The 15,112-nt window shown below is 42.3% G+C and overlaps 1 protein-coding gene across 1 annotated transcript; it reads left to right on the top strand.

Moving 5' to 3' along the window:
- Positions 1-8,516: 8,516 nt before the first annotated feature.
- Positions 8,517-13,304, top strand: LOC133222433 (procathepsin L). Its single transcript, XM_061372115.1, has 7 exons — positions 8,517-8,685; positions 9,014-9,136; positions 9,217-9,372; positions 9,729-9,953; positions 11,440-11,608; positions 11,943-12,060; positions 12,873-13,304. Exons 1-7 carry the CDS (start codon positions 8,560-8,562, stop codon positions 12,970-12,972), a joined length of 1,017 nt encoding a protein of 338 aa, XP_061228099.1. The 5' UTR covers positions 8,517-8,559; the 3' UTR covers positions 12,973-13,304.
- The last annotated feature ends 1,808 nt before the right edge of the window (positions 13,305-15,112 follow it).

The following is a 15,112-nucleotide window of genomic DNA, read 5'->3' as shown; positions in this document are numbered from 1 at the left end:
TTAACACTACTACAAAGGAACGTTTTAATTATCATAGTACACTAAATCCAGTACATCACTAAAGCATGTTTTTCCAGGAATAGTTTACCCCTCTTTCTAGGCATGTTCAGGTACATTCCATGATTGGTTTAGGACAGTACAAATTCAGCCCACTGAACAATAAATGAAACAGCATGTGTGATGCTATATTTGAGTTACTGAGGGCCTGGGTAAGCTTGGATTGAAACCCGCAGCAAGGAAAGCCTCTGTCAGCCAAGATGGTAGCTGGAGCAGCCTGCGTTCACCCAGGCAAACTTAATTCCCAAGACGCGGGGGGGGGCACAGCTAGTGGCTCATATGCCCTCTAGCATGGTTGCTCCAACCTGTGCCAACTAAAGAAAAGCTGAAAAGAAGCCCAAACTGTTCTCCCTCAAACACAGGCTGTGTTTTGAACAGTTATTTTTTGTTCAGTGAAACAAAATCCTGGGAAAAAGAAAAATGTTAACTGGGACTGGGGGAGAGAAAGCAGCCAGTGCTGTGTTTGGGTTGCAGTTTGTGCTTAGCTGTCTGCTCTTCATGCTAATGGGAGGTGTTTGGGATGCTAGCAGGGGCAGGGGAGCAGAAGTCAACTCTAGCACGCAGCATTGTGACAGACCCTGGGTAAATGGGCTTCATCACCACCTTTCCAGTAGTGGGCAAAAGTCAGATTTCTGAATTAAATCATGGGTATTGTAGGTAATGAGTTGGTTGTAAGCCAGTGTGTGAAGCAGCTTATTTGGCTGACACCTGAAACTCTTACAACAATTCTGCTTAGGGAGAGAGGAATCTGCAAGTAAAGGACACTGACATGTGAATGGTAAGGCTTGGACCTGAGCAGGCCCAAATATTAGGCAGCTGGGCCACAGTCCAGCATAGTTCTATGCTACCATAGGCATCACAGTGACCACCACATGCCAGCCCACTTTTCTAGCACTGTATGATCACACACAAAGAGACTGCCTACTATAAGAGCAGAGGAAGATTCTGGTGACAGGGATGAGAAGTAATCATACAAATGTTGTGTCTCACTGTGCCCTTCTGCAAGCCTAAGGGTGAAGTCTAGCAAACTCCCTGTGGATGTTCCTATATGGAGCAAGAAGAGACTGAATAAACTTATAAATTACATAAGCTTATAGCTGCCATGAGACAAGTCAGAGACAGAATATTCGGCTCTGCAGCTGCTGCACTATGTATGGCCTTTTCATGGAGTCATCACGACACTGCCACGATGTGAAATGTGTTCTAAAAATATCTTGTTTCACACTGGCCACTGACAAAACCAGCTTCATCTTGCATACACTTGTGCACACTCACTTTCAGTCCCCATAAAGCAACCAGCACAAAGTCTTTCTCCTTCTGCTGTGCTGTCATGATGCTTTGGGGTGTACATTTAGGATGCTCCATGGTTCCAGGGTAATCAAAGAGAGATCAAAAGAAACTTCTCAGTAGACAGTGAGACAAATAGAATCAAGCAGGTCCTTGGCCACCAGAAAGGTCATATCAATGACCTGGTGCAGTGTGTGTCTGCCACAGTGATTAAACAGTTACTAAAATATTTGAAATAATTATGTAAATCTGACAGCAAATGTGCCAGCATGCTGGTGTTCAATGGGCTGAGTATGCTTCAAGCGGTCCTCAAGAGACAGGGAAGGCACTGATTTATATCACATCTGTTCACACTCCCAAAATGAGCTAACCCTTGCATTTATTTTGATTAACTGTAAAAGAGGAAAAAGATGCATTATGATTTACCATGGCTTGTTTTTCCTTCAGTATTTCCATTTGTAAAGTGGGAATAGCAGCAGTTGTGAGTCACCACTGCTCTCACACAAAAAGCACATGCACAAGTCTCTCTTTCCTCTTACCTGATTTTCAGGAAAACAAACTTTAAACCAGTAGTGGATTGTTTCAATTACCTCTCTCCTCTTCTGCAAGCAGCTTTTGTTTAACCTTCCCTCACATGATCTGTTAATGAAGCCTAGCCTGTTTTCAGTTTAAAAATAATTCCTCACATCATTCACAGTCTCTAACCTTATCATGGGAAATGCTTTCCAGCATGTCAGCTTGCCCTTTAGACACCACTGCTCCAAGAACAACGGGACACAGACAGATCTTTCCTTCGTGCTCTAACTGTTTACAACACCTTGCAGAAGCACAAACATTGCACTCAAGCAAGACTTACACCTCTCTGAACTTAATTACTGCTTGCATTTCAAAACAGAAATGTTGGATCATTATTTGTTTAAACCAGAATGTGATTTCAAACATTAAACAATATAAGAAATACTCCCCAAAGCCTTCTTTGAATTCTGTTAAAATATCTTCACTGTGATCTCTAGAGGAGAGATGGGCAGTAAAAAATTGATCTTGGTCAGAGAAACTTTACAATACAGACAAGATCTGAAACTTCAAACTTGTTACAATAAAATTCTAAATTAAGAGAGTCAGAAAATATTAACTACTTTTGTGTAAAAGTTGAAAAAAAAAGTATCCTTTTTAGTATGGGGGGCAAAAAAAACCCAATGCCCTTTAAATTTTAGAGAAAACATCAATATGAAAATGATTCTGTATTTATGAACTTCTACATCAGCAATTTAATATCGATGTCTCACATGCTGCCACTATTCCCCCATGTTAGCTTTTAAAATCACAAGCCTACCAAAACTCAGAAATGATTACCCACCAGAAATCAAAAGACACTGAGTAAAGAATGAGGGATTGATCAAACTGTGGTTTGACATTTTAAGTACGTGAGCTTACCATGGTCAAAGCTTCAAAGCTGAATTCAAATATGACTCAATATTTAGCCTCTTTAAACAAAATACAAGTTAAGGTTAAGGAAAAAGAAAGCAAATCAACTAATATTTCCACGCACACAAAAATAACTTAATCAGAAAACCTCACAGGACAATTATACTGCTTTTGGGAAATTCTAACCCTAAAGCAGTGTTGATAGTAAACCACCAACATCCCCCCTTCTTTCTTGCAAGGCAAGCAATTCCTTGCATCATTCCCCAACTCTTGTGACCAGGTAAGACATTGAGATGCAAACGAAGTCGCCTTTGCCTTGTGGGCCAGCAGAGAAGCTGGAATGCAGTTTCTTATCTGGCACTTGGGTGAGGAAATGATGATTCTGGGAGATCACAAGACTGCTGAAAACAAAGAGGTGTTTCAAAAGGATTGTGTCATTGCATCCCAGCCATCTCCCAGGTCTTCAGAAAATTCACAGAACCCTATCTATGTTCCCTTGAAGTACATGTTGCTTTTTCTAACCTAATAATGATGCAACTAACTTCACTACGTGTGCTATAGCTGAAGCACAGTTCGACTTTTTACAAGACAGAATCCAAAACAAAGATTCTTAAGTGGGTACTTATGAATGTTTAATTCCAGAGGGATATTATAAACTCCAGACCCACCTCAGATCTTTGGTGAGGAATGCCCATGTTGGGCAGAAAGGCTGCTTACTTTGCATGGAGGTCTAAGGAAGAAGAGAAACTCTTCATGCTTTTTAGTAGCCTTTTTACCAGTCATATTCAAATCAAGTTACATAAAAAACTGGCACTAAAAATAACTATTAAAGTGAGTAGTATTTCTTAAGATGGCACAAGGATATCTGTTCTATAATTATCTACCCACATCCTCCTAGCTTTCTGAAATAGTCACTCTGGTATTGGAAACTTACTATGCTTTCTTCTGTAAGAAGAATCTTTACCATAAAATAAAACATGATTATTTTTCTGAAACTTTCTATGACCTGATGTTTTGAAGTTTCTTTTTCCTGAACACAAGTATGACTCTGGTATTTCTTGCACGTAAATGTAAATCAGCACAGTGCTCTATGTCGAGCTGAACAGAAGTACCTATATGACAGGAATATTGTTGGGTTGGTTTTATTTTTTGGTGTGTATGTGGTTTGGTTTTTTTTGTTCTGTCCCCCCCCCCTTTTTTTTTTTTTTTGCATTTGAGGGTAAATAACATTTTAAGATACACCTTGATTAAGATCATACTGCTGTAGAAGTCCATTCCTAAATCACAGATTTAAGCCAGATGTGGTATAAATAAACATCTTCACAGTTACAGCTTTTGAAGTAAGCCAGTTCAGCTTTTTTTATTCCAGGAATAAAGATCCTGAATCTAGTCTTCATAGTAATGAAAAAAAAAAAAGTTTGCCTAAGTAAAATTTCCTTCCTTTGCTCTTGGGATAAATGGCATCCAAACAAACCACTTGTTTTTACTTCAGTAATGATCACAGTACATGAGTTACCTTGAGATTGCTGGTCCGTGGGAGTTGCCCCTGCACACATTCATGTCATGGTTAAGTGTGACCTTAGCTTATTCTGTTTACATTGCACAGATGGTTTTGATACACTGGCAGCCCACTGTAGCTTTGTAAGTCTACTACCATGACAAAGGAGCTTTGCTGTTCTGATTTCTGGCCAATAGATGTTGACCTCAGCCCTTTCCTCTGCACTACTTTTACCAGGAGAAGAAAACAGAAAAAAATATTTAAAAGTACCAAACAAGTTCAGAAATCCTGGATTCAAATACGTAGAGTGGTTCCAGAGGGGGAGGATTGTGCTGCACACCTGAGATGTGCTGTGGCAGCTGAGTTTCACATTGATGAGATGCTTCCCTGGAGATCCATGCTGAGACCACCCTCCAAGTGCAGAGGCAACACACTGCTGTGTACATTCTTGGGAATATTGAGAAATGCATGGCCTCTCTCATCCGGTAACTTATAGGATCAGACAGCTACAGGGAGGTTAGCAATCTTTAAGCTGTTGCAATGAAAACATGACCAGTTATTAAAACATGTTATTCCTGTGTCTTAGAAGTGTGGTATGCCTTTGGCAAGAGTTGGAGTTCTGCACACATAGAGTTCCTCAAAAGCTGTTTTTTCAAATCAATTTGGAAAGTTACCCTCAAAACAGGAGAGATTTAAATTAATGGACAAGGGCTTTCTTCCTTCCAAGTTTTGCTTTTCAGGTTATTGCAGAAAGGACTGTGATTACTGTCATTAGCATGGCTATCTAGACCTCGGATGGGCTGGATGAGCAGCTGAGCTTTCGAGAAGAGGAACTGAAGAAGCTCTCGATTTCACACCTTCAGTCTGCTAATGTGAAAGGTGTGCTTTGCCATCAGACCACGTCATGGTTGCTAGCCCTCAGAGATATCTTCAACAAACTTCAGCAGACTACACCAGATTTGCAGTTTGGCATGTGAACACATCACAGTGTACAGACTGGAGAAGCAGGAACAGTGCTGGGACAGAGGGATATCTAGTAGCTGTGCCATATGATTTTTTTACCTTGTCTGCAGTCACGAACAGTCTCTGCAGCATGGCTGGCAGTCTTCACATTGATGACAATACAATCAGTTCCCAGAGAGGAAAAGTTTATACAGGAGTTAGAGGTAGTCCTAGGCTAGCTTTCTATCAGAGGTTTCTAAATGGCAGTCTTTTGATGACCAGGTTCTGACCACAGCTGGTGTGGCACAGATTTCCCTTGCATATGCCTGTGTTTCTGCACCTGGGCTCCCAGGATCCCTTCCAAAAATACCTGGAGAACTGGTATGTCCACACAACAGTTATGACTGAGTGCAAGCCAAAGTCAATGTGCTGAAGGTGAAAGTATTCCTGTCTCCTCCAAGAATTTCAACAAATTCTATCTACTATAATAAACAAACTTGTAGGGTGAAGTTATCTTCATAGTAAAAATGGTACCTGGCAGTTGTGTCTGTGTACGTGCACAAGAGTATTCACAAGGAGAGGTAACACAAGTGGTATCACATGCTAGCTGACTACATGGTAACCTCCACAAAGAGACAGCACCTCACACCATCTAGAAAAGCATGTTTGGTGCATCTCAGGGTGCATTAGAGAGCAGCAGACATGTGATTTATGGTGCAAGACTCTGCAATTTTGACCTTACCTCCTGTCATGCTAGCTAAACATCTTGCCCTTTTAGGAGAGAAGTCCTTGTCCATAGCTTACTGAGAACTTAATTGTAGCCTTTCAATGTTTAGTTGATATCAGATACAACTGCAGAAACAAAGCTAACCCAAATACAACTGAGAAGTCCCACTGCATGGAAAGGATCAACAAAAAGCTGTTAAATAAAAACTTCTCAAATCCTACACAAATTAAAAAAAAAAAGAACAACAACAACAAAAAAAAAACCTAAACAAAAACCACAAAACCCAAACGAACCAACCAACTAACAAAAAAAAAAAAAAAAAAACCAAAACCACCAAAAAACCTAACTATGAATTAGCCAAATTATATGAAGTTCATCTAACTCTCCTAAGGTATTTACATGAGGACTGGTTAAGTAGTGAAAAGTTTCATGCTGGGAAGACACAAATGATAGTCTTACTCAATGCATGCATTTTCCTTTTCCCTCACAAGTCAGGAAATGGGCACTCTTCCTCAGAAAAGGCTGGTCTTGAAACTGTTTGACAACTGGAAATACAAATAATTGAATAGAAAGCACAAGGATATGTAGCTTAATTTTTCAAACCTACATTCTAATTCTCCTAATATGTGCCAGTGTGCAGTGTTGGTTGTTGCAGTGTATGTCACACTCTTCCTTGCTTCAGAAAATGTTTGCAGAGTCTCTGTATGGTCAGTTTGCTACTAGCCATACAACAACTTTAGGCAAAACAAGAAATTTCAGAAATTTCAGCCACAAAGACCATTAGAAATTTGATAACACAGGTTCGCAAAGCAAGTAAATATTAAAATGAGGTGCAAATAATTCCTAGCAATCGTAATGTACTCAGTGTACATTTGCTGAAGTGCTATTTTGAAGAAGACCCTTCTACATTTTACATCCCTGCTCAAAGTGGTATGGCTGCACACGTATAAACGATCCTGATAAACCAGTCCTCAGTGTTAATATACAAATTTTCACCCAAGTAAGTAGTTCAGCTCTAAATTATCTTCTTTTCTTGGAGGTTTTCCAATGCTTGCTTATGACTACTCACTAATCAAGGAGATCCATTGTTGGCTGTATTTTTGTGGAATCAGTACATTAGTTCAGTGTCAGAAGACTTAACATAAATACTTCGCAAAGACAAAACAACCCCTCCAACTCTCTTCATATATTTGGCTTTGTGGGGCTTCCCTGAGCCAGAGCCTGCTCCCAGGATAATCAGGGTAATGAAACATGTATTGCTCATTTCAACGACACACTGTCTTAAAACATCAAAAAAGGGAGAAGCGCACAGCATATGATATCTTCCTTTTTGCTGTTGCACAACAGTCTACAAACCCTGTTTTTTACCCTAAATACATGCTTTCAAGTCTGCAAGCTAAATGCAGGCTTTACGAGTGTAAGGGGGAACCCTGCACAGCTCTTGCAGTTATTCCACTATAAAAGACAAGTTCTCTGATAAAAATTCAAGCCTGTCTACTCCTGATGTAGGCCAAGACTCTGTAAATCTTTCTACATCTCATCTGTGCTGCAACTCTCAGTGCTGTAGTCCTTTCCAGGAGCTGGACACTACGCATATAGACACCAGCCACACTGGTGGTAAAATGCCTGACTCTTACCAGACTCGGTGCAAGCACATCTGCCTGCCTGGCCTCTGGCAGGACACTGGGACCCCCAGGGCCACAGACCATCTCTGCTGCACGGGAGCAGTTTGGCAGGCTGACCAGAGCAAGAGCCATCCTCAACTGGTCTGCAACCTGCGCTTTTGTCCTTTTCCTCCAGATTTTGTTTTTCTTTAGTCAAAGTTGCCACCCTGAAGTCTTCCCCAGGTTATATTCCAGCCGTCCTAGCATGCTGCCACTCTCTCCAGCCTGCCCGGACCCATCATAAGTATTTAGACAAACACTGCACAATGTAACGGCTCCCTTGGCGGTGCGGAATGCCCCCACGGTAGCCCCACATCACCTCCAGCAGCTCCGGGGCAGACCCCGTAGGGTGAGAGCAGGTAAGCCTCCCTAAACCCTTCCCAGACCTTCGCCCGGCCACCGCCCAGGCCCCGGCGGGAGGCGCGGCCCAGCGGAACGAGGCCCGGCGCGACCGCCAATCGGAGCGGCGGGGCGGACACGGCCGCGGCGACTATAAGAAGGGCCGCGGGGAGCTAGTGTTGTAGAGCTGAGCCAGCTGCTTGAAGTGCGTGGGTGGGTGAGCGGGCCTGAGCTGGGGCTTCGGGTCCGAGCGCGCGTTGGGCCCTGTGCTGCGGCGGAGTAGCTCCTGCCGGGACGGGGCCGCCATTCCAGCCCGCCAGCCCCGCCGACCGAGCTTGTTTACAGCCGCGGCCGAGGGCCCAGCCCGCAGGGGGAGCGGGCAGAGGCTGGCTCAGATCGTGGGGCCTCCGAAGGGGGGGCTCAGCGGGGCCCGGGGAACTTGGAGGATGTGGCTTGCTCCTCTCTTCTGTGAATGGACGGCCTAATGCAGGGGTTGGGGAATCGCGAACAGGCGCGTTTCGGGTCGGGCATCGCTGCTCAGGGCTGTGAAGTCAAGGGCGGCTCTCCGGCGCGTTGCTCCGTTTGACCGCTGTTCCTCCGTTCCCTGCAGATCTGCCATCATGAATCTCTGTCTGACCACGCTCTGCCTCTGCTTGGGGCTGGCCTTCGCCGCTCCGAGAGTTGACTCTGAGCTCGACAGCCACTGGCAGCTGTGGAAGTCGTGGCACAACAAGGACTACCATGAGGTGAGCGCCGGGCATACGTGCTCTGCTTGGCAAGCTGTGAGCGCATTCAGCAGGGCCCTGCCAGCTGAGTCATGTCTGCTTTGTTTCTATACTGACTATGGTCTGCACTTGGGAAGGATAATCCTGTTTTTCCTATGTTTCTGTCCTGTGTTTGTGCACCGACTCTGCTGTACTGTACTCTTTGTTTTTGTTAGGAGGGTGGCAAAAAAGACGATCTCAAACAGCATTCAGACTTACGATTCAAGTAATTTACAAAGCATGTAACTCTTGTGCAAGTGAACTTTGTTTGTACTGCCTCCTTGAAGTATGTTGTTTTCTGGCCCCTTAGAGAGAGGAAAGCTGGAGAAGAGTGGTGTGGGAGAAGAATCTGAAAATGATTGAACTCCATAATCTGGATCACACATTAGGAAAACACAGCTACAAGCTGGGAATGAATCAGTTTGGTGACATGGTACGTACAGAGGCATGAAACACAGTTCTAAACAGCGGTGTGTGATAGATGATGACTTCATGTCTTATATTTTTCTTCAGACAACTGAGGAGTTCAGACAGTTGATGAATGGGTATATACACAAGAAGTCAGAAAGGAAATACAGAGGATCCCAGTTCCTTGAGCCCAGCTTCCTGGAAGTGCCACGATCAGTAGACTGGAGAGAGAAGGGATATGTAACTCCAGTTAAAGACCAGGTATTCTCCAATGGGGATTTTTAACCAGGTACAAATCTGGCTTCCTGAATGCTATGTCCACTTCCATAGTGGAAAAACTATAGACTTGTGTAATGAAGCCTAGGGTATGCTTACTAAATTGAGTGCCATTTTGATAAAATTGCTGCACACCTTTAGGATGTTTTATGGATTCTGTACTAAATACTTAAGAACGAAAAAGGCCTGTAATATCTTCACTTGTACATGCTAGGAGTGTAAATCTGAAGTCAGCCTTGTGGCTTTTGTGTTGGGCTTTCTTGTGCTTAGGTCAGTGATAAGGGAACTGTAGTTGCCTAATCTGTCCAGACTTGTAACATGTGACTTCGTTTGTGTCTCAGGGTCAATGTGGCTCTTGCTGGGCTTTCAGCACAACAGGAGCTCTTGAAGGGCAGCACTTCAGGAAAACTGGCAAACTTGTTTCGCTGAGTGAGCAGAATCTGGTGGACTGTTCTCGTCCTGAGGGGAATCAAGGCTGCAATGGTGGTCTTATGGACCAGGCTTTCCAGTATGTGCAGGATAATGGGGGAATTGATTCAGAGGAATCCTACCCATACACTGCAAAGGTAAGTTATAGCTGAACTTGTATTGCAGGTGTCACATGTATGGACAAACTGTGTTGGGGGAACTCATACCTAGAAAGGAAAGTGTCTATGTAGAAATAGGTACATCTGTTCTTTCTATTGCATCTTTCCTAAAAAAACTAGAGTGACTCCTAGCCCCAGTAGGAATCATGTACTGTACTGCTCTTTGAGGTCAAAATCTTACCAGACCAGCTGGAAGAACTAGGGGAAATATTGCTATTGCTCTCCCTCATTGCTGCCTTCCTATCAGATGTCATTCTTTATCTTGGTTGATCCACCAGACCAGGACCCAGTCCTTGTCAACAATGCTACATAGTTGTAGGGGTACAATTCAGCTGTTACGCAGTTGCGACCCATAGACAAACTAATTCTTTCAGCTAGTGTGATTTGTTTTCTTAACAATAGTTGTTGCCAATGCCACTAGTCTAAATGTGCATAAATGCGTATAATAGGCAGACTTCTAAAATCTCTATCTATCAAAAGTTAAACAGACATGAGAGGACACAAGCACAGTGGGAAATTGTGGTATCACTTGAGAGCCCATGGTTTAACCTCTTGACTACTTAGAGTTCTGCTCACTGCAGAGTACCTTCCCCTTCAGGTTAGTGTTGACTGAATGTGGAATAGCAATGCCATATTTTGTGAGGAACAGGAAAAGAAGCCTGTGGATTTGGTTCCTCTTCATCTGCATCCCTGTAATCTCAACTTTTTCCCTAATCTTGGCTCCTACAGAGGTCCCAGTGGATAATAGAAATTGCCTAACTTGCTGAGTATAAAAAGTAAGCAACTGAGGTGTATTCTGTGTCCCTTTGGTTCATGGATGCAACTTTAGTACTTAAGTTGCCACACAAGGGAGGGATGTGCTTGCTCCAGTCTGTTTAAATTTCACATGGCCTAACTTCTGAACTAGGCCTCTCTCCTGAGATAAATGCCTGTGACACTAATAGTTCGGCTTCATTCTTTACTGGAAAAAAAGTAAAAAAAAGTACTTGTATGTAAGGTCATATGATACAAATGACTAACTTCCAAATCATTCTGTACCGTTCTTCAAGGTATGACAGGGTAAAATTGTGGATTTTAAGTGCTTGCTCAATGAGCAGTTTCTGGATTGCTTAGTGAATGAATAATTGACTCTCTTGCATTGCTCATTAATGCATTCAGGGCTTCTTTTCTCCCTGAAAAGACATTTGTCCTGCTTGCCGAAAAAGGCAGGATTCCAGGATGTGATGGTCCTTTGCATACTGGTAAAGTTTTCCTTTTGGGCTCCACTCCCTGTGCTTTTTCTGTAAGTTTGAGAAACTCAAAAGCCCCTTCTGTGTTCTCCCTCTGCTATTTCAAAGCATTGCTGAAGCAATTGGATCATCTTCAGTATCTTGTTTTCAAGGCAGCAAAGTCCCAGGATGTCTGGAAGTTCACCTGTATGTTAAGAGGATGACTATATAATAACTAGAGCTTTCTTTTTATTTAGGATGATGAAGACTGTCGCTACAAGGCAGAGTACAATGCTGCTAATGACACTGGCTTTGTTGACATCCCTCAAGGACATGAAAGAGCTCTCATGAAAGCAGTAGCAGCTGTGGGTCCAGTGTCTGTTGCTATTGATGCAGGCCATTCTTCATTCCAGTTTTATCAATCAGGTGGGGATTTGTTAGCAACCTTTTTTTAAGTTATTTTTAATACTCTGTATCCATTACCCTTCAGTTTAATAGGTGAAAAACCCCCACAATTATGATGCTGAAATTACCAGGAGTGATTTGAATTCTACTCCAGGTTCTCCACACTTCACATTTCTCTTACATATCTGTGTACTTGTCCTTCAGTTTCTGCTGTGATACACTTCACTTAAGACTCCTCTTTCTATGACTTTCAAGAGGCTGTGCATCATTTAATTTGAAATATGCAGAACTTCTGGTGAGGGAGAAGAGCTTCCTGCAAATGAGCTTGTTCACATGTGCGCTTATGTTTCTACAGGTATCTATTATGAACCAGACTGCAGCAGTGAAGACCTGGACCATGGTGTTCTGGTTGTAGGTTATGGCTTTGAGGGGGAAGATGCAGATGGGAAGAAATACTGGATTGTCAAGAACAGGTAAGATTGCTGTCTATGCTTTGTACTCTGGGGATGGGTGGAAGGGAAGGTAGTTCATCACTTTAGTGCACAGATGGAAAGACAACAGCAGTTAAAAATAGCATAAAAATATGGGAGCAGTTTCCAGGTTGTATTGTATGCAGAAGTTAAACCCAGCTTATGCTGCTGGCAGCCTAATAAAGTAGAACCAAAGCAGCAAACTCTTTCTTCTGCTTTTTCATTTAATTCAAGGGAGCTTAGTAGTGCAACAGCTTATAAAGCTAGTGGGTGTTAAAGTGGTGGAGGAGAGCAAGAGGAAGCAAGTTTGTAAGGGTATAATGGAATTTTTGGAAGCAGAGTACTGCTCGCTGCGTGAAATAGGGTAACACTTGAACTTTAAAGAGGGAGTTACCTCCTAGCTTGGCAAGAAAATAAATTAAAGCTGAAGGGCATGTCACATGAGCTTGTCTCATGTTCTCAGCAGTAATGGGGCACCACCCTCAAACGCTGCTTGCAGTCTTGGTCTTCCCTTAAAGTTGGCTGGGGGCAGTGTATTAGGTTCATGCATCTGTAATCGAGGATTGCATGTTGAGGTCTCCACCTCATGAGAGGATGGCTCACCCTTCTGTGAGCTTGGGGTACTTCTTCCGCAACATGCATTTAATTGCTGGAAAGCACTTTAGTTTGGCTGCAGCTATCTTGATCTGATTTATTTTTTTTTTCCCTCCACAAATGTAAGGTAGCAGTTTTCAATTTAAATATGGGGGAAGGAGGGGGGGGAAGGGTAAAGTCTCTTCTGAGTATGAAAACAAATCCTTTACTTCTGTTTTCAGCTGGGGTGAGAAGTGGGGTGACAAAGGATATATCTACATGGCCAAGGACAGGAAGAACCACTGTGGAATAGCAACAGCTGCTAGCTATCCACTTGTATAATTTGAAGACTGAACATTTCAGTACAAGAGGGGATTTTAAACTGAATGACCAAACCCATGTTTGGTCTACATGTGGTAGATTTGTATCCTTCAAAAGTCAACTTGATTTTTTTTTTTAACTTTTGAACTATGTCTTACATGTTGGTGACATGCCACTTGTTTTAAATTAATGTAAATGTTGGTATGTAAACAGCTTGTAATATTGCTGGCTTGACTGGTTAATCTGATAGATTCTTCTTTGTATTTTTTCTTTTTTTTTTCTAAAAAAAATTTCAGTATGTCCAAAGGTTTACTTTATAAATAAATCTTTCAATTTCCAGTGTGTACAGATGACTTGGCTGTTTGATATGTGTTTTTTCTACTTGAGACTCTATCAAATGGGCATCCTAAATGATACAACTAGCTGAAGTTTGTATCCATGCCTCTTCATCAGTTACTAAAACATAACCCTATCTATCTGGGAATGGTTAATAGCCGTTATAAGCTATAGTATTTGTGACACAAAGACATTTTTCTACTTTTCATTTTATCAGCTAAAATGGAGAAGCGATGTAAATATGATCCTTAGTCCTCAAAAGGGCTTGATCCCTGGACTGCATTTGTAAATGAATTTTGGTGTAGTCCCATGACCCAGCTGTGATGGTGTATCTTGTTCTTTGTACTTTGTTACAAAGTTTCTCAGTCTTTTTCCTGCATGCAGCAGCTGATCTTCACTTAGGCTTAATACTGTCAATGTTTTCTTATGTCACCTCAGAGTACTACACTTATGTTAGAAAAGTTGTCTCCTTTGAGCACTGTAGGATATAGCGGGAACACCCAAAGCACCTGGGCTATTCAGAGAGAAAGCTTGGTTCTTGAGATAGTATTTATCGTCCTACATATTCTGCCCATACACCAGAGGTGGCAGGAATTTCATTCCTATGGAAAGTGAAGTTGAGCCACTCTCAGTCCTTGGATATTCAGTGGCTGACAGAACTATGATGATTTACACTGTGCCCTGTATCTCCTCTCTGAAAGGACTTTTTTCTTCTGAGAATATCTGTGCTGCTGAAATGTGATTACTGTTACAAACTCTTCCTTAGATGTGGTTTTGGTAACTAGTTTCTGCAGAGGAGGATGAATTGGTAACACCAAAAACAGCTGGGGGGAAGACTTGCATGGTTTTTGTCTCCTCCCATATTTGGGCTGGAGGGGAAGGAGCCTAGTCCTGCAGATTAACCAGCACTAGTTCAGACTTCATGGGTGTATTGTTTCTTTTTAAGTACAGTATCTTTCCTGAAACTGCTAACCATGCATGCAAGGGAACACTTGGACTGCATGTTACAGAGACTGAATCCATCTTTGTTGGTAACTTGTCCATCTTTGTTGGAAACTTACCATCTTTGTTGGTAAAATAAGCCTTGAGCTTGCATTCCATAATCAGTTTTTTAAGTAAAACCAAGATGAGTTATTTGGAATAATCAAAACTTAACTAGTGCTGTTTGTGGATGAATTCCTTCACCTGGAATCTACCTACAAGGTTTTTTTGGGTTTTTTTTTTGTTTGTTTGGTTTTTGTTTTTTTTTAGGAAGAACCTCCCTCAGCCTAGTAGCTGTTTAAGAAGCTGCAGAGCTGAAATACCGGTTAGAATTTAGCTATTAAGTTGTCTTGCTAAGCCTGTTATGGAGAGCATCCATACTGCCTGGCAGAACCTATGGAGGAAATGAATATGGAGCCAACTGGTAGTCCTGTAAAGGCTTATGTTCAGAAGGAAGTAGCAGTGGTATACACATTCAAAATGGGAGGCAAGACGAAAACGCTACCAGCCCTGGACTGTATCAGCTTATTCTGTAGCTGTTTTTCATTCTTGCTGCCCCAGACCTGGTGGTTGGCAGAGACCTGTCTGAACGTTTTTTTAATCCTGGAAGCTGACATTACTGTGAGCTTAGTAATACTTAAAATACTGCTGGTTTTCTATACTGATTAAAACAAGACAGTGAGAATATCCAGTGTAGGGTGAGACTAGTATAAAGCCTGCTAGGACTTGAACTGCTGTAAAAATAATGGGCAGCGGGCACAGGTGTTTGGTTACAAAAGCCAAGGTTAACAAAAGTTGCTGTGAAAACAAGGTTATTTATGAACAGATGGGAAAAGAAAAGGAT

Source organism: Neopsephotus bourkii, unplaced genomic scaffold, assembly GCF_033783945.1.
Source record: "Neopsephotus bourkii isolate Nb327-2 ecotype Australia unplaced genomic scaffold, CSIRO-AGI_Nbou_v1 NB_1596, whole genome shotgun sequence".
Classification (NCBI taxonomy): domain Eukaryota; kingdom Metazoa; phylum Chordata; class Aves; order Psittaciformes; family Psittacidae; genus Neopsephotus; species Neopsephotus bourkii.
The sequence above is the reverse complement of the archived record's forward strand: the minus strand, read 5'-3'. Positions and strand labels throughout refer to the sequence as shown.